Consider the following 23628-nt stretch of genomic DNA (forward strand, 5'->3'; position numbering starts at 1 on the left):
ATGACTCAAAATTTTTTATTGTAGACCATCAGGTTGGAAAGCACACCTCACCAGATTGAAGCTAAGAAGTTATGTTCAAATGCATTTGAAGTTCTAACAGAAAGTGATGTTGACACTACAGAACAACAACAACAAGAAGTTATGCAGCTTCAAAATTCTTCTGACTTGCTTGATGAAAAATTGTTACAAACACAAGTATGGGCAAACCTATTTTTTATTTGTATATGAAAAATTATTTTTATGCAAAAATGTCTTAGATTGCTTTGGACCAAGCCTTATTGGATGTTGGTGAATTACAACATGCAATTGATGAAATGGTGCAGTGGTCTGAAGTTATGTTGTCAGATTTGTCATCACAACAGGAAAGAGTTGGTGCTTGTGTAAATGATTCCAAGCTACTGGAACTAGAGCAGGCAAAAATAATGGTAAATGTTGCGATTTTCATTTACTTACCACAGTTTGCAAGTTCTTGATTACTAGTTTCGATATAAATCACATTGTAAAACCATTTTGCAGGTGACAACTCAAGATGTTGCTGCCCATGAGGCAAGTTTTATGTCAATCATGTCGAAGTTTGACAATGCCATGAACATGTCAACAGACTCGTGTGTTTTGATGGGTCAAGATATTGATAAACTAAAAACCAATTGGCAGAAAATACAAGAGTTGATACTTAAACTTAATCATATGTTGGAAAAGTGTTTGGAAACGGTAAATTGCTGCATCTTTTTTCTTTTAGAAAAAAATTTGTCAATTGTTTAAATTTTTTTAAACAGCAATTTTATTGTGTATAAGCTGCAGACAGATGGGCACTGTTTCGACCTAAAAGGTCTCATCAGTGCAGCTGGTGTGACTTTCAGACGACTTTGTTGACCAAACACTATGACCAAGCAAAGCTCAACCATTAGTGCCGTCAGGCCCCGTGTTACAGTAATCATGCAGGCCATCTGTCTGCAGCTTATGCACAATTCATATTATTGGCTCCATATTGCTTAGCAATTGTATTGTTAGAATATTGTCTTTGTACAGAATATTGTGTTTATATTAAGGCAAGAAAAAAAGAAGCCGAATTATCAGAAATTGACTTTTGGATTGATGAACAACTTGCCAACTTGTCTGCCGCCAGCTTTTTTGGCGGTCTGCCAGAAACAGCTCAACAACAGCTTGATTTGCATAATGTAAGAATACATAAATGGTGTTGGTTGAAAATAAAAAGGGGCTTTCTTGAAAATATTTTTTTACAGGCCAAAAACAGATTTCTGCCAACATAATTTTTAGATTTTAATATACTGGTTAGAATGTTTCCTTGATAGTACTTAAATATGTTTTTTTTATATATATTAGTCATTTATATTGGAAGTGGAAAAAAAGAAAACAGCACTGGAAAATTTGGTTAAAAGCCACAACGTAGAATCTGGTGATGTTGCTTGCAAAATGAATAAATTATCACTCCAGGCTCATGCCAAAGGGGTAAAATGAATATTTTTTTCAATTATTTTTGTATTATTAAGCAAGAAACATTTTATCAAAGGAAAAACTACAAGAAGCACTTCAGGAAGCCAAAGCTTTTCATGAAAGTTTGCAGAATTTTACAAGCTGGTTGGGTCAAGCTGAAAAAACTTTGGAGACATTTAAAGAGACGAATCATACTTGGTTGTTTCCCAATCTCAATAATATTTTTGAAGAACAGAAGGTGTGTAATTGGCTTGATTAGTTTTACATAGGCACTGCTACTTCCACATTTTCAGAACTTCGAAATAGGCGTTACTGAAAAACGAACAGAAGTACTTGCCTTGGACAAAGCTGGCTCCCACCTTAAATATTTCTCACAGAAACAAGATGGAATTCTCATTAAAAATTTGCTTCTTTCTGTCCATTCAAGGTGGCCATGCTTCTGCTTTGTTTGTTTTGTGAAAAATTAAGTTCATAAAAATATAATTGTTACGTTACAGGTGGGATAAATTGGTATCTGAAACTTCATCGCGATCAATATCTTTAGCTGACATCCATAAGAAGTCAAAGCAGGTCTGTTGCTTACATAAGTTGCATGTATCTAATATCACAATTACTTATTAACCAACTAACTGCAATAAACAGTTCCACGATGACTATGAAAAACTGATGGATTGGATTGAACAAGCAAAGCACCAGCTTGGAGAAAGCCAATCAGATTTATATGTTGATGCTCCTGATTTGGTGCAAACAGAATTGGAGAATTACAAGGTTAAACTTACTTTGGTTAACACAACAAACCTATTTATAAAAGTGTTTTCCATATCAGGAATTCCAACGAGCCTTGCACGAGAAGCAACCAGTTTATGATGGAGTAAATCGTTCTGGTGGTGTTTTATCTGAGCGAGTAACTCTTCAGTCAGACAAACAATCTTTAGAGACAAAGCTTAAACAATTAAAGCGTGAATGGAATTCAATAAATGAAACATCTGTGCAAAGGTATGTTTTTATAAAGTTGGGCAGAGATGTTGTAACCATAATTAATCTAATGCAGGAAAAATCAACTAGAAGAAAGTTTGCTTTTTTCTGGGAGGTTTATTGAAGCTATTGAGTCATTACTGCATTGGCTGTGTAAGATTGAACCTGAAGTTAATACACAAACACCCCTACAAGGAGATATTCACACTGTTGATGCACTTATGGACAGACACAATGTGAGCAACACAACATTATCTGAAACCTAAATTAATTTATTTGAGTCTCACATCTTGCCAATCGAGTAGTAACACTAATAGTGCTAGTGTAGCAGTCGAACAAGTAGGTTCTCTAACTTTGTGTGTGGAAATGTAATGATAATTCAGGAATTTGTGTTTGTGATTACCATAAATATGTGACACCCTTCTGTTTTTTTATTGCATATGTACGGTTACAAATGTAGTAACTTATGGTGATAAAATTACCCAGATTCTTCACAATGAGTTTAACGCCCGACACGCAAACGTTGAATCACTACAACAGTCTGTGAACAGGGGCCAGGGTGATTCTTGGATAACTCACCAACTACAAGTAAGTGTGTTGTATGATCGTTTTTTTGGGTAGACTGCTATCAATCACTTTCTATATTCGCACAGGAATTATTGGAACGGTGGAATGATGTGTCTAAAAAAATATCGCACAAGCAAGAATGTCTGGAAGATGCGCTATGCAAAGTATGTTAAATGTGGCATCAGAACGACATGTTGACTTGAAAAAATTAGTGAATAAAGTATTTAATTTCTTTGAACAATGTAAATCACATAATTAATGGAAAAATCATGCAAGTGTTTTGCAGCAAAGAACTGTACTTGGGCAGTTTGGCATCTGACTTCCACATCACTCCCGAATATTATGTTTGTTACTTAACCAACTCTGCTGTGTTCAGGCAAAAAAGTTACATTCTTCGGCCAAACAAGTGCTGGAAGATTTATCAGCTGTAGAAAAATATCTTCAACTTCAACAAAAATTCCCGGATGATGAGTTTCAGTTGGAGGTAATAGCTTTAAACAATTCTCGGCTTTGTACTACGCTATGCGCCACCAGTTGTGGAATGTTTATCAAGTAACTTTTTCTCAAGGAATTAAGGGCATCATACCAAACTCTAAACCAAGAATTGCTGCACAAAGAAATTGACAAAAGCAATGTAATAAGTTTGGCAAGCTCCATTTTAAACGACGCTCATCCTGATGCGTTAACTCCCGTCCGGCAACTGATGACAGTCGTGCAAACTAAATGGGATCAGGTATTTTATAGCTGTTATTTTGGCTCTCAGTGCGGAAAAATGTATAATCATCAATTCAACAGATCAAGGTTAAAAATCACGAATACGGCGTTAATCTTAACAAAGCGATGGAAAAATTAAAACAGGATACTGAAAAAATGAGAAATCTCGAAAGTTGGTTGACGAAGGCCGAGGAGGATTTACGTGCCAAGGAAAATTTGCACATTACTACCGAAAACATCAAGAGGTAATTAATTCAAATAGTGGAAACTAGTACTTTTCTTTGACTGCATTGATACGTTTGTGCAGATTAACCAACGAACACGATGCCTTTCATAAAGACATGGTCGCTTATCAACCAGATTATGAAATGTTAATGAACTTGTATAGTAAACGCAAAGCCAGTCAACCTAAACGAAAGGACGGCAAGAAAAGTCCAAGAGGTTTGTCAAGAAAAACTGTCCGTTTGAATTTGAAATATTTAGAAATATATCAACATTAGAACAAGACGAAAGTCCAATGCAGACGATGTTCAATAATACACACTCACTGTGGCAAAAAGTTTGGCTGAAGGCTCTTGAACATGAACGCAAGTTACAAGAAGCTAAAGAAAACATTAGAAGGGTTGGTATTTATGATTATTGCCGAAAACTGAACCAGCTAACTTCTTGGATTTTTGCAGAGCGATCAACAGCAGAGGTTTGATTTCGATGAATGGAGGAAACGTTACATGAAGTGGATGAAACATAAACGTGCGAGGGTGATGGATTTCTTTCGTGAACTCGACAAAGACGGAACTGGACAAATTACCAGACAGCAGTTCATTCAAGAAATTCTTAAATCAAGTGAGTCTTTTCAGACTTCGGAAAGTATTATTTGGAAACTTGGTATGTTAAAATTTCGTTTTTTGACAGAATTTCAAACTGATGAGGCGGAGATGACAAAAGTTGCTGATGTGTTTGATAAAGATGGCGATGGATATATTGATTATTATGAATTTATTGCAGCGCTTTACCCAGCAAGAGACACTTATAAACCCGAGAGTGATGCCGACAAAATTGATGACGAGGTATTCATTTGTATATAAGCATATGGTCATGCTGAAACATGGAATGTGTTTTTTTCAGGTTATTCGCCAAGTTGCGAAATGTACATGTTGTAAAAAGTTTAAAGTCGAGCAGATCGCCGAAAATAAGTACAAGGTAAATATCCGCCAAACATCTAAGATTTCAACTAAAAAAACGTTGCTTCAAAATAGTTTGGCGATAATCAACAACTTCGCTTGGTACGAATTCTTCGGAGTACTGTGATGGTCCGTGTTGGTGGAGGTTGGATGGCATTAGACGAGTTCTTGATTAAAAACGACCCTTGTAGAGGTTTGAGCATTTCTTTGTCGAACTAGTGTAGCGCCATGGAACGAATCCGCACAGAGCTTGCTGTAACTTTTTGTTTGCAGCCAAAGGTCGAACTAATAGCGAACTTCGTGAAAAATTTATTCTGCCAAGTGGTGCAAGTCAAGCAATGACCCCATTCCGCACGAAACGCACTCCTGTTAAGTATGTACAATTTTACCAGACATTTAAATTAGCACAGACCAGAAAACAACGTAATCATTGTTTATTGCAGATCACCGCAAAAACAATCCCGCGCATCACCAAGTTCTTCACATAGCGAAACCAGCAGTTCTGCTTCAAAACACACATCTCCTGCCAAGAGCGTTACATCACGCGATAAAGCACTACACGAAACACCGAAAAGGACTTCAAAAATTCCAACGAAGGATCGAACGCCCAAACGATAAAGCCGCCTTTGTTTTTTCGTAAACATGTTGTGGTAGTGATATGCAACCATGAGTATTAATTCTTTGCAGTAGCAATTTTTAGTTCATTTTTCGATGTGTTTAGAATGTAACTGTATGTTTTGTAATTTTTGGTGCTTTTTAATTGCCTTAGCGGTGCACGTAGTGTTCAAATAAAGTAGATGCAGTGTGATGCGTTATTCCTCTAGTTTAAATTTGCGTTATTCCTCCAGTTTAAATGCAGTGAGGAAATCCATTAATTCATTGCGGACCGACAGTGCTTTTCCCTTCATTGCGGACCGACAAGAAGTCATTTCCCTGCGCATGACGGCAAGGGCTCAAATTTCAGACGCAATTGTGTAAACATGGTTTATTTATGAACAGAAGCAGAAACCTGTAGCAGGTGTGCACGAAAAGTGGTGGCAGTGTAGCATATGGAAAAGTATAATTTATGCGAGGGCATTTGCTACAATACTTGGTTCAATAGAAGCACACTTTGTACAATTGTCAGTTTTATAAATTCCAACTAATCGGTCAGCGACCTCAAACATGTTGTTACGTAAGCTGATGATGATGAACTGTGCATTTCTGGTGCGTTCCTGAACAAGAGAAAGTTATCACACAGAGAAAAAGCCATGGTAGGAATCAATTAACTTACAATAATGTAACGAGCAATTATTGAGACATTTTTGAAATCCAAGGCGGCGTCAATTTCATCCATCACGTAGAGTGGAGTTGGTCGATAATGGTGAAGAGCAAACACTAACGCCAACGAACTCAGTGTTTTTTCACCGCCAGATAAGTTGCAGATATTCTTCCACGACTTTTTTGGCGGCCGTACGCTGAAAATAGCCCATGGTTTAGAAGTGAATTTAACTGGAACGGTGAATTAACCGAAATGAAATCCACGGTAACCACGTGACATATGACAGATAAAAATCATCTACATCGTGCAAAGGTTACTGTATATTTTCAGAACTGTATTTTTTTAAATTACTATTTTTGATTTAATTTACCTAAACACGATTCCTTCTGAAAATGGATCGAGAGAATCGACAAATTCTAACTCAGCATCACCACCTAGTGTAATCATCTGGTATATTTCCTTTAGTTTGTTTGTTATTACTCTAAAAACACAAAAACATGAGGTACACATTTGAAACAGAAAAACAAAACATGCTTAACTCACGAGAAACCTTCGGAGAATTCATTAAGACGATTTTTTCGTAGTTGGTCATGCATTGATCGATAATGATCCCGCTTTTGAGTTACTTTGTCCAATTCTGCCACTCGTTGCAGGTAGATCTACGACAGAAATGTTTTTTGATGAATCTCCACAACTGTTGTTATCCAGTCAATGAAGATTGGGACAAATGGTAAATATAATTTTACGTTTTGCTTTTCTTTGTATTCCTGAATGGCATTCATACTAGGTCGCATTTTTGATAAATCATGGTCCAACACATTAATTTGATTCCGCAGACTTGATTCATCAGCTAACTCTTCTTCAGAACATGTGTCAAAGTCTGGCACTTCTGCGCCATCAACTTCATGCAGTTTTAACTTGGAAAGCTGGATGTGATATTTGAGTGTTGCAAGCCACATTTTGTAAAGTAATCCAGTATATTGTAATACTACTTACTTCTTCTTGGTGATCTTTAACTTTGTCCATTTTTGAAGTATATTGAGAATTTAGGGAATCAGCCAACTGTTTTATCTTTTTACACTTTTCCAAAAATTTTATTTCACTCTCCTCAACCTTTTTCAATTCAACTTGTTGTTGGTGAAGTTCCCCATTTAATTTTGTCTCTTCAGCTTCACAAACATCAAGATCCTAAAGACGTATCAAAATAATATAATATCCCAAAATCTCTTAAAAAAACAATAAAAAAATTGTCACCTTCAGAACACCAGCTCCATCCAATTCCAACTGTTTCCACTGTTGTTCCAAATCTTCAATACTTTCCCTGTTTTCTTTAATTTCAGCTTCAATGTTTTCCAAGCTCTTTTTTGACTTCTCTTGGTTTCTGTAAGTAATTGGGAGAAAAAGAGCTGTCTGATGCATTATAACACAATAGTAACTCAGCATGGTACGAAACATACATTTAAGTTGTTTTAGCTTAAAACCACTTTATCACCTTTTGGATGTTGTCAATGCAACTTTTAGCTTAGTAATTCTTTTCGTAACATCATCAATTGAGCGAGTCAGCGTTTTAAGAGACTCCTGAAATGGTCGCAGGCGTTTGTTGTTTGATTCGCAAATTTCCTCATGAACAGCTTTCTTCTCTTCTTCCACATTATTCGCATCACTTGCTACATTGTCATACTCTAAAACAGTTACTGGCATTACAGGCAAGTAAGTATTACACAGGTCATATATGCCCACCTTTTTTCAACGTTGCACAACATGCTTGTAATTTGGAAAGTTGTTTTTTATCTGGTTGTGCTTCATTTAACTCATTTTTTAGGGATGGTAGTTGCTGATTTAGAGCATTTAACCTTTGCTCATCACTTTCTATTTTGTGTTCTAACATTTTTATTTTTGTTTTTGCAGATTGAAGTTCATTTTGATCATGAGACAATTCTTCCTCACATGCAATAATATCACCTTTAACCTGAAAACAATTGCATGTTCTTTATGGAATAAACATTATCATGTGCATTTAGATCCAACCTTTTTTAGTAAGGCAACTTTTTCAGTATTTTGCTGTTGAAGTTTTTCTATTTCTCTTGGGTCGGTTTCATCGGATACGTAGTTAGAACCCATACGACCTTTCATGGCCTTATTACCTCCTCCCGACATTGTACCAGACGTATCAATAACCTCTCCCTACATTGACACCACAAAGATACACAATAGCCTAATTGTTATCTTTAATTTCTTACCTTCAAAGTTACAACCCTCCATCGCTTAGTTTTGTTGTAAGCAACTTTAGTTGCACTGTTCATGTCATCAGCAACCAGTGTATCCCTTAATGCATGATAAAATGCAACCCTAAAGTTTTCCTCCTTTAACTTCACTAGGTCAATTAAACGCGGCAGTGGACAGGTAGCATCAGCATTTGCCTTGTTTTGGTATTTAGCCATCTAAAACAACAATCAGCTATTTAACAAACAGCAATGTAAACCTTTTGTGAGTCAGAACACAAACCTTATCTAAAGCAATAAATGTAGCTTGCCCAACTTGATTTGTTTTCAAAGCTTTTACACATGATTGAGCAGTGTCAATGTTGTCAACAAGTATGTGTTCCAAAGCAGAACAACACGATGAAATGGCAATGTCGTATCTTTCATTAATTACACCCAGGTCCCCCTGTATGCATAAACATTTATTTCTTCCCAATACATGCATATACACAACAAGTCTTTACCAAACGACCATGTATTCCAGTAACTTTGCCACTTTTCTTTAATTGCATCAGGAATTTGACAACTGCACCTTTTGATCTATTCGAATTTGAATTATGTTTTGCTTCTGCCAACAATGATTGACCTTCTTCAACTTCAACCTCCACTTGCGATTCTTGTTTTTTTAGAGTAGATAGTTTTGAGCTTTTCTAAACACAGTCAACAAACCAAAATATAAAAATATTTGCAAAGTATGATTTATGCACCATCTGAATTTGTTTTTCCAGTTTGGGAATGAGGGACTGGACAATCTTTCTTTCATCACACGCAGCAGATTTTGATTGCTTTGTATCATTGATTTTTGTTTTACATAGATCAAGTGCTTCTTGAGCTTTATTGACGTTGGTAATAAATAGCTGTAATTCTTCATTTGCAATGTCATGTTGTTGCTTGCACTCATTTACATACTTCATTTTCTTTAACAATATGTTTTCCAGATCCTGAACATTGGGTGCAAATCAATCATTTTTTTTTCACTATAAACTTCCCAATTTCTTTTTTGAGTGTTTTAAAGCAAACAGTTGGTCATAGTATATTTAAACTTATTACCTCCTTTTTCTCTTGCAATTGTTTTGTGTCCTCCAATAGAGTTTCCATAACTTTATTTTTTGCAACTTCCGTCTCCTTTTTACTGTTGATCATGTCACACCGATCCTCTGTGAGATCAGAAATTTCCCTTTCGATTTGATCTGGTTGTTTCAATAAATCGTCAAGCTGTAAAAATGACAGAAACCAAGAATTGAAAACTAAATATTTTACCATGAAACAATTTGAAAAGTTGTTTTTACTTTTTTAGTTTCTTTATCCAATTTTTTAATCAACTCCTTAAGTTTGGTTTTTCTGTGTTTTCTGTCTTCAAATACAGTCACATTTCGTTTTTCTAAATCTCTCATCTCATCTTTCTTTTCCAAGTGCTTGGCATTAGCACTTTCAGCTGCCCTAATAACAACAATAAATAAAAAAAATGAGATAAGCACTTGTGGTCAAACTGGTATATAGTTGAAAGTACGTTGGATAATATGTCAGTGATGAAATAACGTTTAGCTCCTTTGTTTAACATAGGTCCTGCATTTGAAGAATAAATGGCACAATTTTCATCAAACATGCCAACATTTGGACTTGTAAATAGTACAAGACAATTCAAACAACGTAATCAAAATAAAATTATCACAGATTGCACAAGTTAGCAATCCATGGTTTGCAAAAACTGCAGCAAAATACCAACCGGGCAAGCGTGGTACATTGTTTAACGGCCTCCTTTTTCTTATCTTGAAATTCAGACAGTTGTTCATCAATATTTTTCTTCTCATCTTCAATTTCAACCAATTTATCCTTAAATGTTTCTGCTTCTTTTGTTAATGCAAGTCTAAAAAAATGTGTAAAGTTAAGGGATTGATTTTTAAAGTTTTGTTCAATACTTACATGTACAACTGTAGTAATTTATTGTTTAAAATTGAAACTTCATTTTGCTTCTTCAAAAACTCCAAAGCTTCATTTCTCAATGGCTCAAGTTGCTCTTTATCTTTTTCAACAACTTTAACACGAGACAATCGGTCTTTACGATCTTCATCTAGTTGTTCAATCTCCTTGCTCAACTTCTCAATTGCATCTGTTCATCACAAGTACTGTAGTTAAGAAGCTTTTGTCATAAAAAAGAAGTTATTTTAATCTGGAGTCTTTGTAACAAATCAAAATTCAAAAACCGAAACACATAAAAAGCATTTTTTTAACCATTAAAGAGTTTACACAATGGGCAGTCACTGGCATCACATGTGCTATACCCTTGTAGCGAGAGGATCCAATTATATCTTCCAGAAATTCCAACATTCCCTCCCCGTGCTCGTTAACTGCTTTCGGTTTCATTAATGCAATTTGTTCAACTTCTCCCTACAAAAATCACGAAAGATAAAAAAAATTTATTTAAAAAAAAATAAAGATGTAGTTCCGGAAACAAACGTGATTGTTTGGCCAAAACGAATCTAAAGTCAAACTCGCCAAAGACGCACAAAGGTCGCGTTGAAACCGACACCGTTTCATACCACCGCAATGTGACTTGGAACAATCAACATCACGCAACGCTATCACCTATTGTGACGTCAGGGGTCAGCTGAGCTTTCAGGTATGTCTAGGAATTCGGTAGAAAATATGTGCTAGCGGTCATTGCAAACAAATGTTTGCTCTTGGGTACAATGAATATCACGGAGGTAATACTTGGCAAAAAATTTCAACATCGCAATGCGCTACTTCGTTACGACATAAAGTTGCACCCTGTTAACCAAGCGTGTCAGTGCCTCGTGAAGTTGTTCTGAGTAAAGCAAGCGGCAAGAGACGTATTGGACAATATCGCACATCCAATACTGTCTTTGCTGCTATATTTACTGCAGTCATTAATCTTACAGCACCTCTAAGAAAACCACTGTCACACCCAAAAACTTAATAATGTGTGGAAAAATCACAAAAGCAAGAAAACAGCCCACAAGAACCACCATTTACCTTATGATAGTTTTGTGTGCTGCTATATTGCAATTGGATGCAAGAATGCACCGAAACACTCCTCAGGTCTTAATGTTTAACAACAGGTATTTTTATGATCTCTTTTACCTGCAAAATTAAAAATCGGTTGTGGTTCAGGTCGATTCCACTGGACTGGAGCAAAGATGCAACTTCCTTGAACTGTGTTTTCTTTCCTTGTACAAAGTACTGCGAGGTGTTGTCGCGATTTGCTCTTCTAGCCACGTAAAAGGCACTGTTTGGGACTGTGCAGTAGCCCCCATTGTCCTGTTAACAAATATTCTGATAAGATTAAATTGACAAAACTAGTAATATTCAGTGTTACAGTAACGGCCCGTTGAACAGCTGACTATAAAAGCCAAGCGTCGTTCCGACTAGCCTTGTTTTGTCACTCAATATTTACTTACGAATAAACGCAAACACCAGCAATTGCATCGGGCTCTAAACTGTCCGACTTGCTCTTAAACGATTGATGATTGCTATCAAACAAGCAGTTTTTCACAAAAACTTTCAAGGCAATTTCTTTCCATTGCAACGAACACACATCATCCCAACAAGCACAGCTCGGGCGGTTACTGCTATTTCGTAAGGTGCGGGCTCCAAACTCAGAATTTAACCTTCCGACTGTCATTGTGAATTAAAAAGTAATTGTTTGGCTTTCCCTTTTGTTCAATAGCAACCCGGCGTCCTCGCACGTTCATTCGATATTATTGCAATAAGCGGAACGTCTTTTCAAAGAAGGGCCTACACAAGTCGGACATATTAAATAAAGTCCAGACATGCCCGCTGTTGGGACGCTACTCGTACAATAATAAAGCTTCTTGTCAAACAGTACATGTCGAAACCTGAGCGCCCAAAACAACAGAATTCATCTTTTATGTGTGGATCTATGTCCTGGAATTTGCTTGTAATTTTTTACAAAACTATACAATACACCTAGTAACATAATAGCGACCACATTTAACAAAAATCCACCTTTTCACCTGTGCAACACTATATACCAGTATCATCCATATCACAAGCTTCTGATTGTTATACAAGCCAAGTCATTATAATGACCTTGGGACATATTTTTTAATTCCAGTTGGTTACCAAGCAAAAAATTAAATGGAAAACCATACTAATTACTTTCTGAGCTTTTGTATTTGTAAAATGTCATGTTTTTCGGAAGGATCTGTTACTTCCAATGGACAAATTATTATGTTTTCCCATTAATACAAACAGAACAAATGTATTGCTTTTGTAAAAGTGTTAATTGATTAAGAATGTGAATTAAAATCACAATACCAGGCAATAGAATAAAACCATAATTACCAAGTCCACTATTTTCTCAAAGTGAACCTCAACCGTACATGAGGTAAATGATTTGTGACCTTCACTATTGTGAATCAGGACAGACAATTTTTTTGACCTTATCTTGTTTGCCCTGTACCCAAACACAAACAACATAGAGTCAATGACATTTGATTTTCCACTTCCATTTGGGCCCACGATTCCTGTAAAGCTCTGAAAAATCAGCGATGTTGAGTTCTTTGGTCAAATTACATTCAAAGTTTTTACCCACGGAATTTCTTCTTAGTTTTGTTTTGAGTTTTTCGAATATGGCATAATAAATTAAAGGTGAAGTCATTTATTTGTTAACTAAAAACATGGATTTGTAACTGACATTCATGTTGATGGATTGAAATACTATATTTGTTAAACCAAAATATATTGTACTACATGAAAAAATATAAACAAATGAATGAAAACAAAAAGGAACGTCACATTATAAATCAGGCCAAGGAACATGACACACCTTATGAAATGGTCCCAGTACTTGCCTTCCCGCATATGATTTAAAATTTTCATTGACAATATGGGTTATAATTAAACGTGGATCACCCTTTCCCCCAACACCAAATGAACAAGGTGGTGGTGGAACAACTATTCCTTCAGGCAACTGAAGACATTCTGGAATTTCTGTAAAAAACAAGAAAAAAAATGAATGCAATCATGCAACATATTGATACAACCCAAAATTGTGGGGCAAAAAATTATAGTATGAAACCTTTTATTTCTTAATTTCTAATGATACTTTACAACTGATTATACAAAGAGCATAAAAATAAAAAACGAATTTTAACCATCAATATAATTAGACAAAATGATGCTGATAATAATAATAATCTATTCAGGAACATTTGCAGTAAATTGCATTTCAGGTAGATGTGAAACTTGTTCACATTCTGATTGCTAAATGATATACACTGGATAAAGAAAACAGACTAAAAAGGACCCAATACATAGTTTACCCTTGGAAAAAAAATACTTGGTTTTGCAAAACAAATAAACCATAACATTTTATTAACTATATTTTGTTTACAGAAAAGTTTATTGACAACCAAAATAAACATAAATGCAAAATTACATTAAAATCTTTCAAAAAAACATATTATAGCAAGTAATGACTAACCTTGCATTTCCGTGACCTCCTTTTCCATATTATAGCTGTCACCAGAAAAAATAGTACCATTAAAGAAAGTGATCAAGCTATAAAATAAAAACAATTCATATTAGTGAACAATGGTGCATCCCACAATGGAACAGAAAATGCTGTGCACTACTAATTTCTAAAAAAAGTAATATTTTTTTAGTGGCAATAGAAAGCAATATTTGGGACAAGTCTTCCCAAACATTTTTGCATGTGATAGCCCGTGTTTGACAATAATTTATTTTTTTTTGCATATTTTATTGCAACAGTTAATTGTTATAAAACAACTAATAAAAACCCTTGATAGGCCAGTCTGCAGAATATGGCAGTTCTCGACGAGATCTTCAGGTGTGCAGGACTAAATTTTTTTTGTGAGGGTGTGCAAGACCCCTAAGTCCGCGTGCAAAAAAACGATAAAACGGCTTCTGTTAATTGTTTTATGTTTACACATTCACATGCCGAAAAAATTGTCGCGTGCTGTCTAAAAAATTGGGCATGCACTGCCATACTCTGCAGACTGGTTGTTAGGAGTGTTCCAGATTGGAAAAAATGTAATTAAAACAATCTTTCCAATCTGGGGTGTGTTTATGTCTTTATGAAATGGTACAAGTAAATGTTGTCCTCTTGTGTTAACCAACAAATTTTGTGCAGTTTGCAAAGCCTTAATATAGAGTATTTAAACATGCAAAACATTGGCTAGTCTGTTCAAGCAATATTTGCAGACAAAATCTTTCGCACAAGTTACAATCTGGCATACACTGCTGTGTTTCAGGGTTTTAAGCCCTTGTTAGAAATAACATGCATTTTTGTTTGGCGATCGTTAATGCTAGAGGGATTTATTATATTTAAATTGGAACACAACTTGCGTGCTACTGTACAGGAGGGGGGAGGAAGCATAAAAGGTTGCAAACCACTGCTGTAACTCAACACTAGCCTATAGCAAACTGAAAAACAAAAAAGAAAAACTAAACAAACAGCAAATCTGAGTTTATCAAGACTCAGCTTCACAAGAAGAGCTTCAGACATTTATAATTGGGCTGCATGCACTTGAACAGTTGAACCGTACTAAAAACTACTCCACTCATACAAACAAGACCACAGAACGTTCTTTAATTTTAAATTCATAAACGCAAGGGTCCAATAGTTTCCCGCGTTTTTGGAAGTTACCAAAAATCGTCATGGTCATAGTATGCAGTGTGTCCCTATGCATTTAAAGCAATTATCATAATTGTGTGACAAACGACTAGAGTCAAGTGCACATATAAAAAATCCTGTGTTACAGCAATAGCGTTAAACTTGTGTTTAATTTTCTTTTAAATGCTGAAATATGGTACGTATTCCGTGAAAGTGTGAAACTTAATTAACCAAATATTCACAGGAACTTTTACAGTAAAAAAAAATTATGTTTGGTTTGCGACGCAGCAGTAATGTTAGAGAAATAGAAAAAAAATTTAAGAAAAATAGAAAAAAGAACTTATTTAAACATGCAGCTACTGTGTACGGATGTAATTTGCATGTTGATAACAATAATGTAAACTGTAAGTAAGAAGTAGTAAATAGCAAAACTGTGTTTTGTGTAATTAGTGGTTTTATTTTAGTTACGTTCATTTAGGATTCCGCTAAAAATGGAACAGATAACATTGGTTCTCTCTGGCATATATAAACGAAAAATATCAACAAAAACATGTATCGTGATGAAAACTTTTGGTTCAGAACAATAATGTAATGTTTGTTACCCTGTTGTTTAGTATAAATTAACATATTTTTGTAACAGTTAGGTAAATCATAAAAACTTGTGTGTTTTGCAAATTTCAATGTTTTAGTTTCGTGTTCTCTGTACAGTTTTGTTCATATCATAAAAATATTGAAAAACAGTGGCATGTACCAATCTGTTTTTGCTCAACAAAATTACGATGTTTGCCATATGATCAAAACTATCCGATGTACAGTAGGTGGACCATACGTACAGTGGATAGTTTAAATATTGGCGGATTTTTGTTTGACCAATGTTTTCAAGGCGTCCGTGACAATCCCAAACAGACGGTTTCCGTACAATGAATCATCACCGACGTCTAAACTTTTTCCTGGTCGAAGCAACTGCTCAAAACCATATAAACATCTTCTAAAGGCGATATTAGTCACCCAGTAAATGTGATTTAAGAAAACTGTTAATTGTAAACAAAAAGATTGGTTGTCCTATGCGTTGCGTAATCACACACGAAGTGCTCGCTTGGTCAGAACTTCTGAGTTAAATTTTAAAAAACAAGCATTAACTAAGGACACTATACCGCTTTCATGAATAAATTTACAAAATCGGAACGATGATTCGAAAGTTATTCATGTTTTTTTTTTGCCGCAACAGTGACTGGAAATGGTGCGATGATTTCATCCACTTCGTTTGGCCGCCGTAAAGGACATTCCACTGTTTTGCGTCACAAAAAGAGAATAAAGTCGCCAGGGAAAGCGCGCATGTCGTTGACAAACTTAAAATTATGCAAGCTTTACAAAATGCGTTGTTAGTGCAAGGTGAATACTGGTTTAACTTACATGAAAAGTTAAAAAAATGACACTGAAGTACCCGAGTTGGAATTCCCCTCCTCGTTGCCCAGCGTTAGATTGGTAAATGTCATGCGACCAGCAGTGTAGATGTGACCGTAGACCAAAGTTTGTGTGGTATAAGACTATAAGCGACGAGCAATATTTGGAAGAAAATATCATTTGGTACGAAGGGTACAATGGCGAAGTACATAGAGTACTAAGTAAGTTAAGTTTTAGGTTTTGGAGGGTATAAGGCAAGCTGCCCATGGTGCAATACCACCTACCGCCATTTTGTTTTTAATTTGATAAACGACCATAAGAAAGACAGACTGAAAGACTTGCACGCTTCAACAAGGCAAGAAGTTAGCGATACCACTATAGGACTATACACATATGAGTAGCTGAATCGATGAACTGTCGGCCTGATAGCAAGATTATGTGGTTGATGATTCATTGGCGTAATAGCGACAAACCTCATGTGCCATTCAGCAAAATCGCCATTTGCAGTATTTCAAGAAAGTATAAAATTTTTATAAATGAAAAGAACATTAGTATGCCAAGCATGTGGATAATAGAATGTGTAACAAGGTAAAAGAGAGTTTTTCAATAGTCATTTAAAATACTTAGACGTACTTTTACATGCAGCGCAGATATTAAATTTGGCCATTTGGGAAAAATATTTATGATTAAACCACACCAAACATCATAAGTAAATAACAAAGTTTTATTTTTGATGAATATAATTACTCATTAGATGATGTTTGCTTTGCTTGCAATTGCCCCTAACCACACAAATTGTGAATACCTATCAAGCAAACAAATAAGTAGAATTGACCAAAGTTGTTTTTTGCGACAGCAGGTATAAAAGCTAAACTACTTCACCAAATTGCAGTAATTATACGATGGAAATTTTAATATGGTTATGAAAGGGCCAAATTTTTGGAACCGATCGCAAGTTGCTAAACATCAAGAAATTGAAACAATCTGTTGCGCAAAAGCCAGCAGAGTCACTGGCAGATACCAGAACATTACTGCGGATGTCGGGTGTTCAGGCACAAACGTGAGCGGAGGTGTTAGTCTGCTGGCGACTGCTGTGAGTCAACCACTCACTCCTATAACTAGGAATACGTGCTCGTCCTACGACCAGCTGATGGATGAGAACAATCCAGAATACAATAGACAAGCTGTTAGCGCTAGTACTTTGACTACGGCAGATAGTTTAATCATGGATGCGAGATCTTCGTCAACAGCAGTGGAATATCAGGATTTGACGCAGTACACTGAATCTGCCAGGTCACACAACCACTGCGAACAAACTACTAATGTGAAAGGGTTTCCGCACATTATGCTATCAAGTCGTCGATCTACACACGAAGAATGGACTGATGAGCAACAACATCCAATGCACAATACCATCCAGTACTTCGGAGGCAGGGAAGGAAATCAGGAATCATCGGACATTGGGACATACAACACGTCATCTTTGCTTCATCAATATCGAAAGCACCAGTGTTCAATGCCAACGGAGTCACCAGAATCTTACTCACAAGACTATCATCAACCTATGTTGCCATCTGTACCAGGGTATGGTGTTTATCCGGCATTACTGCAGAAACAAAGGCATTATCCCTTCAAGCATGATTCTTCTGAGAGATTGCCAGCTTTATGGGACAGAAAAAACAATCCCACAGAAGGATCGAATAGTATTAGACCAGAAAGAGATATGCCCTATTTGAAACCACCTCCTGTCGATCTCGACGAAGTAAGTAAAATCACATGCCATAAGAAAGTAACTTAACTTATTAAAATTCAAAGTAACTTATTAAAAGCCAATAAAGCATTTAGCAATGCCAATTATTTATCTTTTAGACAACTTTTTGCCCAGTTATTTTTATCACTGTTATAGTGTGTTAGGTAAAGTTGTGCGCAATTCTACTAGGTTCACAACGCTTCCTGGATAAAGTGTGTGGGAAGCTTCAGGTTGCCTGTGTGGTGATACGTTACTTATTGTTTTTTCAGCTATCCGATGATGAACGCGAGCGAATGCGAGTTAAAAGAGAACGAAACCGCGTTGCTGCAGCAAAATGTCGAAACAGAAGGAGAGAACTGCTGGAACGTTTGGAAAAGGTAAAAAATGGAATAAGGGCTTCTGTTACAAACATAATTAGTGTTGGGATTGAACAGCAACTACCAATGCTTCTAATTTAAATTTAAACTGTTCATATTTTCCGTGAAGGAAATGACGTCAGTACATAGCCTTAAGATCTTCCAGGGGGCTGAGTAGAAGGCACGTTTGAATATATGACAAATGTAATTTTTGTTTAATGTTTGTTTTTGACTATAAGAAGCTTGCTTTATCACGAAACAAAACTGTCACAAAATTAAAGCAATACGTTTGCCGCCATAATAATACCCAAACAGCCGTTAACTAAACAGTGCATAATCGTGTCTACTTAAATGTTTGGCGGACGTCGTCTATACTATAAGAGCGTCTTCATGACAATATTTTCGGCAATGCAGGAAGCAGAACAGCTGGAACGTGAACAGGAAGTTCTGCGAGACAACGTTAAGAAACTGCAGTCGCAAAAAAGAAAGTTGGGAAACCTGCTGGAAGAACACGAACCGATCTGTGCCAACAAACCTGATGAAACGCAAGCGCCGAATGCAAACTCAGAGAATCCGACAGATTAACTTCACTCCCGATGAATTAAATTATACCTTATTTTATACAAAGGATGTTACTGAGGCCGAAAGTAGTGTTGTGGCTGTGTACTATGCATCACTAACGTGGGAATGATTCATATGCTTGGCCTGCACGATCGAAAGCATATTTTAATTTCACGCTTGAAATTAGAGTGGCTTTCGACGAGACAAATAGCAAAAGACGTATGGTTAGCAAACTCGTTGTCGTAAAATAGTGGTTTAATGATTTTTAATTGAGCCCAATGTTTTAAATTTTGTGTGACTTACCGTTACCTTTTGCGGTTGCGTTGTTCACTGTTTATTTATGACTATCATTTGAATGTAGGCCAAATCAAAAATTGCATTCTCACTGTAGCCTATTTTACATGCGTATATGTCTAAATACTGAAAGTTTCTGCAATTTAATAAGACATGTTTTATTGGGTTTACATTTTGACGGCATAAATAATTGCGTGACTGAAACTACATCTAGGATACTCCTGTTTTTCAAACATCTACGACTAATTTTTTCGCGTAATAAATAAAGTAGAAAACATGCAGTATAGTAATTGTATTTTTGTTATTTTGCTGAATTATACGCTCATATTTTCACGCGTTGTAGTGGCGTGGGGTGCTTTGCAATAGAGCCCAAACAGCAAAGAATCTAAGATTGCCCTTAGTTAGGTATTGCACAATCGGTAGTCTTGACAAGAGTTAGCTCATTTTTATTGACTATGTGGTTCCTCTTTGTTCTGTTTTTGTAACATGCGAACAATACCAAATACGAAATAACTTAATATATTTTAATCAGTCGTTTCCAAGCATTTTTAGCTCGCGGCTCAATTTTAACAATTAGCAATCTTTTGGGGGCCGCTTTAAGATATAAGGTCTATGTTTAACGCTATGAGATATGTTTTTATGTAAATGACTTTCACAATGAGCTACGTCCTTAACGTTACCGTTAGATGCGTTCGCGCAACAAAAATGACGAACAACGATTCATACTTTACAGAATTCAAATACTTTATACTTGACAGTGATTTTACGCATGTGTTTTTGCAACATATTACCTTTTAACTGTGGAACATGATAGTTTTTGGAATAGCTGGCTTTATTTATTTGTGCAGAGCAAACTGCCCCTGACACCTAGTGTTCAGGGTGTTTGCCATAACAACACGACTGGACGCCATTATGTGAGCTTTTGTCAGCAGCAAATTTGACATTTGTTAAAATGGAATTAGAATTTGCACATTCCGCTGCAGCGACATTTGGTTCCGTTTTTGAGGACACCATTTACCAGCTCTCCATATTAGGTAGCATTTTACCGGTTTCCTTGCAAGGAAGACATGATTCTAAACAGGTAAATATATAGTCAATTGCAAACTTATTTAGGCACAATTCTCCCCTGTTAGTAAAAAAGATAGTTTATGTCTTTAATAACAAAATTGTGTACGGTTTTGTTAACTTACATTTTTTCAGCTTGTGGAAGGCAACATCTCATCAGTTTTACAAAATCAACAAAAACTAGAATTAAAATTGGATCAAAATGTTGTAGAACATTTGGATAACAAAGTAGGTTAAATAAATCATTTTAAAAATGTTATTGCGTTTTTTCATGTAATTTGTCAATTCTCTTGGTTAAGGTGATTGGTGGATTGGTAGCAAGTAACAAACTTGTTGACCAATCAATGCGACAGAGTCCTCTCACCAAGGACAATTTGTTCAAAGTTCAAGAGGACAGGTGCATATTTAACTTCTTAAACACAACTTTCAGATGTTGTTGTAATTATATTTTTAGAATGTTTTGTGAGCAAGTGCTGGTTGAAGTAAAAGATGAAATTCTTCAGAGTCATCAATATTCATCCATAAAACGAGCTGTACAGCAACAGAAAGCAAATAAACTAGCTCTTCAGACCACAATTATAAAGTATTGGACCAGTTAACCTTTTGTTTGTTACAGCACAGTAGAAAAGGTCTTACAGTTTAATCATATTATAGGGAAGAGCAAGGAAGAAGAAAAATAAAGCAACTACAGCGCGAACTGCTTGACATTAAAAAAGAGAAAGAACTGCAAATACAGCAAAGAAATGAAATGATTGCTCATCTCAAGGATCAGTTACAGGTGTGTTTACTGCTTCATATTCGCAATGTCTTGCGATCCTAATAAAAGCATATTATGCTGTTTCACTGCAATAAGTTCTGCTTGCAACAAACTCAACACTAAACAACTGTAATGTAACAATAGAACATTAGTAAAATCAATAGATAACCACAAAACAACATAATCCAAACAATGACAGTAAGGAAAACAAAAACACTCTCTTGATTATTGGCAAAATGGTGCACATTAAATCTTGTGTTATATGAAGTGCAAGAAAAACTTGACAAAAGTGCATTGTTATATTTATTTATTGTGACCCAAAATGAGCAGTCTGGCAACCCTACATTAGGTCACAACCCACCGTTTGCACACCCCCAGTATAGACGTGGTTGGGTACAATATTAACTCATAATTTTTATCTAAATTAGGAAATGAAGGCAAAAAGCAACATGGAAGGAAAATATGTAAAAAAAAATGCTGAAAACCAGGTTCATCAAAACCAACAAAGATGCCAAATTAATGAACAAAAATTAAAGGAAAAGGTTGAGGTAAGAAGGTTAATGTTGTTGGTTTGTTCTTGCGCTAACTTTTTATTATATTTGCCAGACACTCAAACTTAAAATCGATGAAGAAACAAAGACACATGTGGAGATAGAAAACTACCTCAAAACACATCAGAAGGTACAACTTACTTCACTATGTGAAGGCACAAAATTTCAGTGAATCTTTTGTTGAATTTGTTCAAGCTACCTTGGCATAAGTATTAATGAAACAAAACAATTGCTAAAACTTCGGTGGTATAAACATTCAAGGTCAAAAACATGAGGGGTCAGCAGCAAAAGTTTTGAAAGATAATCAACCTGTGGTTCCCAAATCTTTGTCATTTGTCTGTGACAACTTATAAAAATATGTACTGTGAGATTGCTAAATCCCAGGCCTGGAAGCAGATATAAATACAGCAGTGCATTACAGCAATTTTACATGGCAAACAAAAATGCATTCTGACGCGACCTCAATCCTAGTTAAGGTGACTACTTTGGCATCATTAAATGAGGTCCGTCAGGACAAAAAGATTAAGAACCACTGTAATAGGCATTTCCAAAATGGTTTAATTCACATACAAAATCATATTTATAAAATAACCATCATTAAATGCAGTTGTTAGAGGATAAAGTTGAAGACTGGATGGAAAAATATGACAAGGATGTTGAAGCCAAGCAACACGAGTTAAATGTTCTGAAAACATCAAAAGCCAATGACTTGGAGCGATTGCAGGTAGGACATCATGCTGGCTCATATGTTATAGGCAACTTGGTACATACAACGGACTTTACAGAGAAGAGAATTTCATCTCCAGAAAAGTTTCAAGGATGGATGGATTATATATTTTTCTTTATATTTGCACTCCAATTTCAGGAACTAACCAGAAAATATGCTGAATATGAACATGTTGTTGTGGAAGATCGAATTGAAAAAGAGAAGGAACGAAGAAAAAAGGAACAAGAGGAAATAGAGTTAAAATCAGCCATCAGGGTAAGCCTGCTTTTGTCTTGTAAAGATTTCAAATTTAAGTCATTTCTTTTCAAGTTGCAATCATGGTGGCGAGGTACAATGGTTACCAAACAAATTGGATCATTTAGCAAAAAGAAAAAGAAAGGAGGCAAGAAAGGCAAAAAAGGAGGGAAAAAGGGAAAAAAGAAATAATTGTTTTTTTGTTAATAAAATCGTATTTATGTATGTTTCTGGAATTTGTCACAGCAAAGCAATAACTTATGTACAATTGTTTTTTAGCAACTTTGGTCCATCTATAAAACGTCTAGCCCCGATCAATGTCACTACTCCGCATTTGATAAAAAAACTTGTTTAGTGAGAAAACTAACCATGTTAGTCTAAAATAACCACACTTTTATTTTCAAAAATCTTAAAAATAGTATGGCAACCCGGTTCATAAATAAATATATTGTTAAAACATTTAAGTTTGGTGAAATGTTTCAGCGTCGTCTTAGCCTGAATGATTGATGGTGTTAATTCATTGACTGTCGTGGGCCAGAATAAAATTTTGAAGGGTACAGCTGCTAGGTCCTCCAGAAACATTTTGGGATTGGGTTCTTGACTTGACAAATCTAATACAACGTCGTAACTTGTAATTAACAAATCTAAAAAAATGTCGTAACTTGTAATTAACGATGACTTATTAAAGTGAAATTGTACGCAATGCAGCGAAGCATTTGAAGCTCGCCTGTGGTGCAAAAGTTTTTTGTAACCATTGCGGAAAACAAATTATCTTGCCTAATTTGAGAATTTGTAACATAGTGAGTTGTAACATATGTACTCCTTGCCTTCATTATTTAATAATGCTCTATATACGCCACAGAATTATAACAATATAATAAATCATAAAATAAGTG

At 35.6% G+C, this 23628-nt stretch overlaps 4 protein-coding genes across 9 annotated transcripts in view; 3 read left to right on the top strand and 1 right to left on the bottom strand.

Moving 5' to 3' along the window:
• LOC145901771 (microtubule-actin cross-linking factor 1-like) overlaps positions 1-5700 on the top strand; it is a 53885-nt gene extending 48185 nt beyond the window's left edge. For all 6 annotated transcript variants that reach the window (XM_082989545.1, XM_082989546.1, XM_082989547.1 and 3 more), the window contains 24 exons: positions 25-195; positions 258-425; positions 517-711; positions 1050-1178; positions 1345-1470; positions 1532-1693; positions 1749-1882; positions 1953-2025; positions 2098-2223; positions 2282-2451; positions 2507-2666; positions 2917-3018; positions 3084-3161; positions 3374-3481; positions 3566-3730; positions 3793-3956; positions 4019-4152; positions 4212-4333; positions 4392-4554; positions 4624-4778; positions 4837-4911; positions 4968-5085; positions 5166-5265; positions 5336-5700. In XM_082989545.1, the coding sequence (XP_082845671.1) occupies positions 25-195; positions 258-425; positions 517-711; positions 1050-1178; positions 1345-1470; positions 1532-1693; positions 1749-1882; positions 1953-2025; positions 2098-2223; positions 2282-2451; positions 2507-2666; positions 2917-3018; positions 3084-3161; positions 3374-3481; positions 3566-3730; positions 3793-3956; positions 4019-4152; positions 4212-4333; positions 4392-4554; positions 4624-4778; positions 4837-4911; positions 4968-5085; positions 5166-5265; positions 5336-5510 (3273 nt within the window). In that variant the 3' untranslated portion in view covers positions 5511-5700. The remainder of the gene's footprint in view (positions 1-24; positions 196-257; positions 426-516; positions 712-1049; positions 1179-1344; positions 1471-1531; positions 1694-1748; positions 1883-1952; positions 2026-2097; positions 2224-2281; positions 2452-2506; positions 2667-2916; positions 3019-3083; positions 3162-3373; positions 3482-3565; positions 3731-3792; positions 3957-4018; positions 4153-4211; positions 4334-4391; positions 4555-4623; positions 4779-4836; positions 4912-4967; positions 5086-5165; positions 5266-5335) is intronic.
• A 118-nt stretch (positions 5701-5818) lies between these two features.
• On the bottom strand, positions 5819-14838 carry LOC145901772 (structural maintenance of chromosomes protein 4-like). The gene is made up of 23 exons (XM_082989552.1): positions 13882-14838; positions 13225-13388; positions 12741-12932; positions 11517-11693; positions 10697-10802; positions 10338-10524; positions 10141-10281; positions 9704-9854; positions 9465-9629; positions 9122-9355; positions 8879-9064; positions 8659-8820; positions 8394-8594; positions 8182-8337; positions 7894-8122; positions 7646-7835; positions 7408-7534; positions 7150-7341; positions 6900-7079; positions 6697-6812; positions 6524-6634; positions 6166-6349; positions 5819-6106 (listed from the first exon to the last, which is right to left on the bottom strand). The coding sequence occupies exons 1-23, from the start codon at positions 13907-13909 to the stop codon at positions 5957-5959; spliced, it is 3729 nt and encodes a 1242-aa protein (XP_082845678.1). The 5' UTR covers positions 13910-14838; the 3' UTR covers positions 5819-5956.
• Positions 14839-17297: 2459 nt separating this feature from the next.
• LOC145903356 (uncharacterized) lies at positions 17298-19676 on the top strand. The gene is made up of 3 exons (XM_082991433.1): positions 17298-18199; positions 18457-18564; positions 18958-19676. Exons 1-3 carry the CDS (start codon positions 17354-17356, stop codon positions 19126-19128), a joined length of 1125 nt encoding a protein of 374 aa, XP_082847559.1. The 5' UTR covers positions 17298-17353; the 3' UTR covers positions 19129-19676.
• Positions 19677-20304: 628 nt separating this feature from the next.
• Positions 20305-22957, top strand: LOC145902114 (dynein regulatory complex protein 9-like). Its single transcript, XM_082989977.1, has 10 exons — positions 20305-20479; positions 20599-20691; positions 20763-20860; positions 20918-21046; positions 21118-21241; positions 21649-21768; positions 21827-21901; positions 22379-22495; positions 22637-22753; positions 22808-22957. The coding sequence occupies exons 1-10, from the start codon at positions 20351-20353 to the stop codon at positions 22922-22924; spliced, it is 1119 nt and encodes a 372-aa protein (XP_082846103.1). The 5' UTR covers positions 20305-20350; the 3' UTR covers positions 22925-22957.
• The last annotated feature ends 671 nt before the right edge of the window (positions 22958-23628 follow it).

Source organism: Ascidia mentula, chromosome 5 (genome assembly GCF_947561715.1).
Source record: "Ascidia mentula chromosome 5, kaAscMent1.1, whole genome shotgun sequence".
In the NCBI taxonomy this organism is placed as follows: Eukaryota; Metazoa; Chordata; class Ascidiacea; order Phlebobranchia; family Ascidiidae; genus Ascidia; species Ascidia mentula.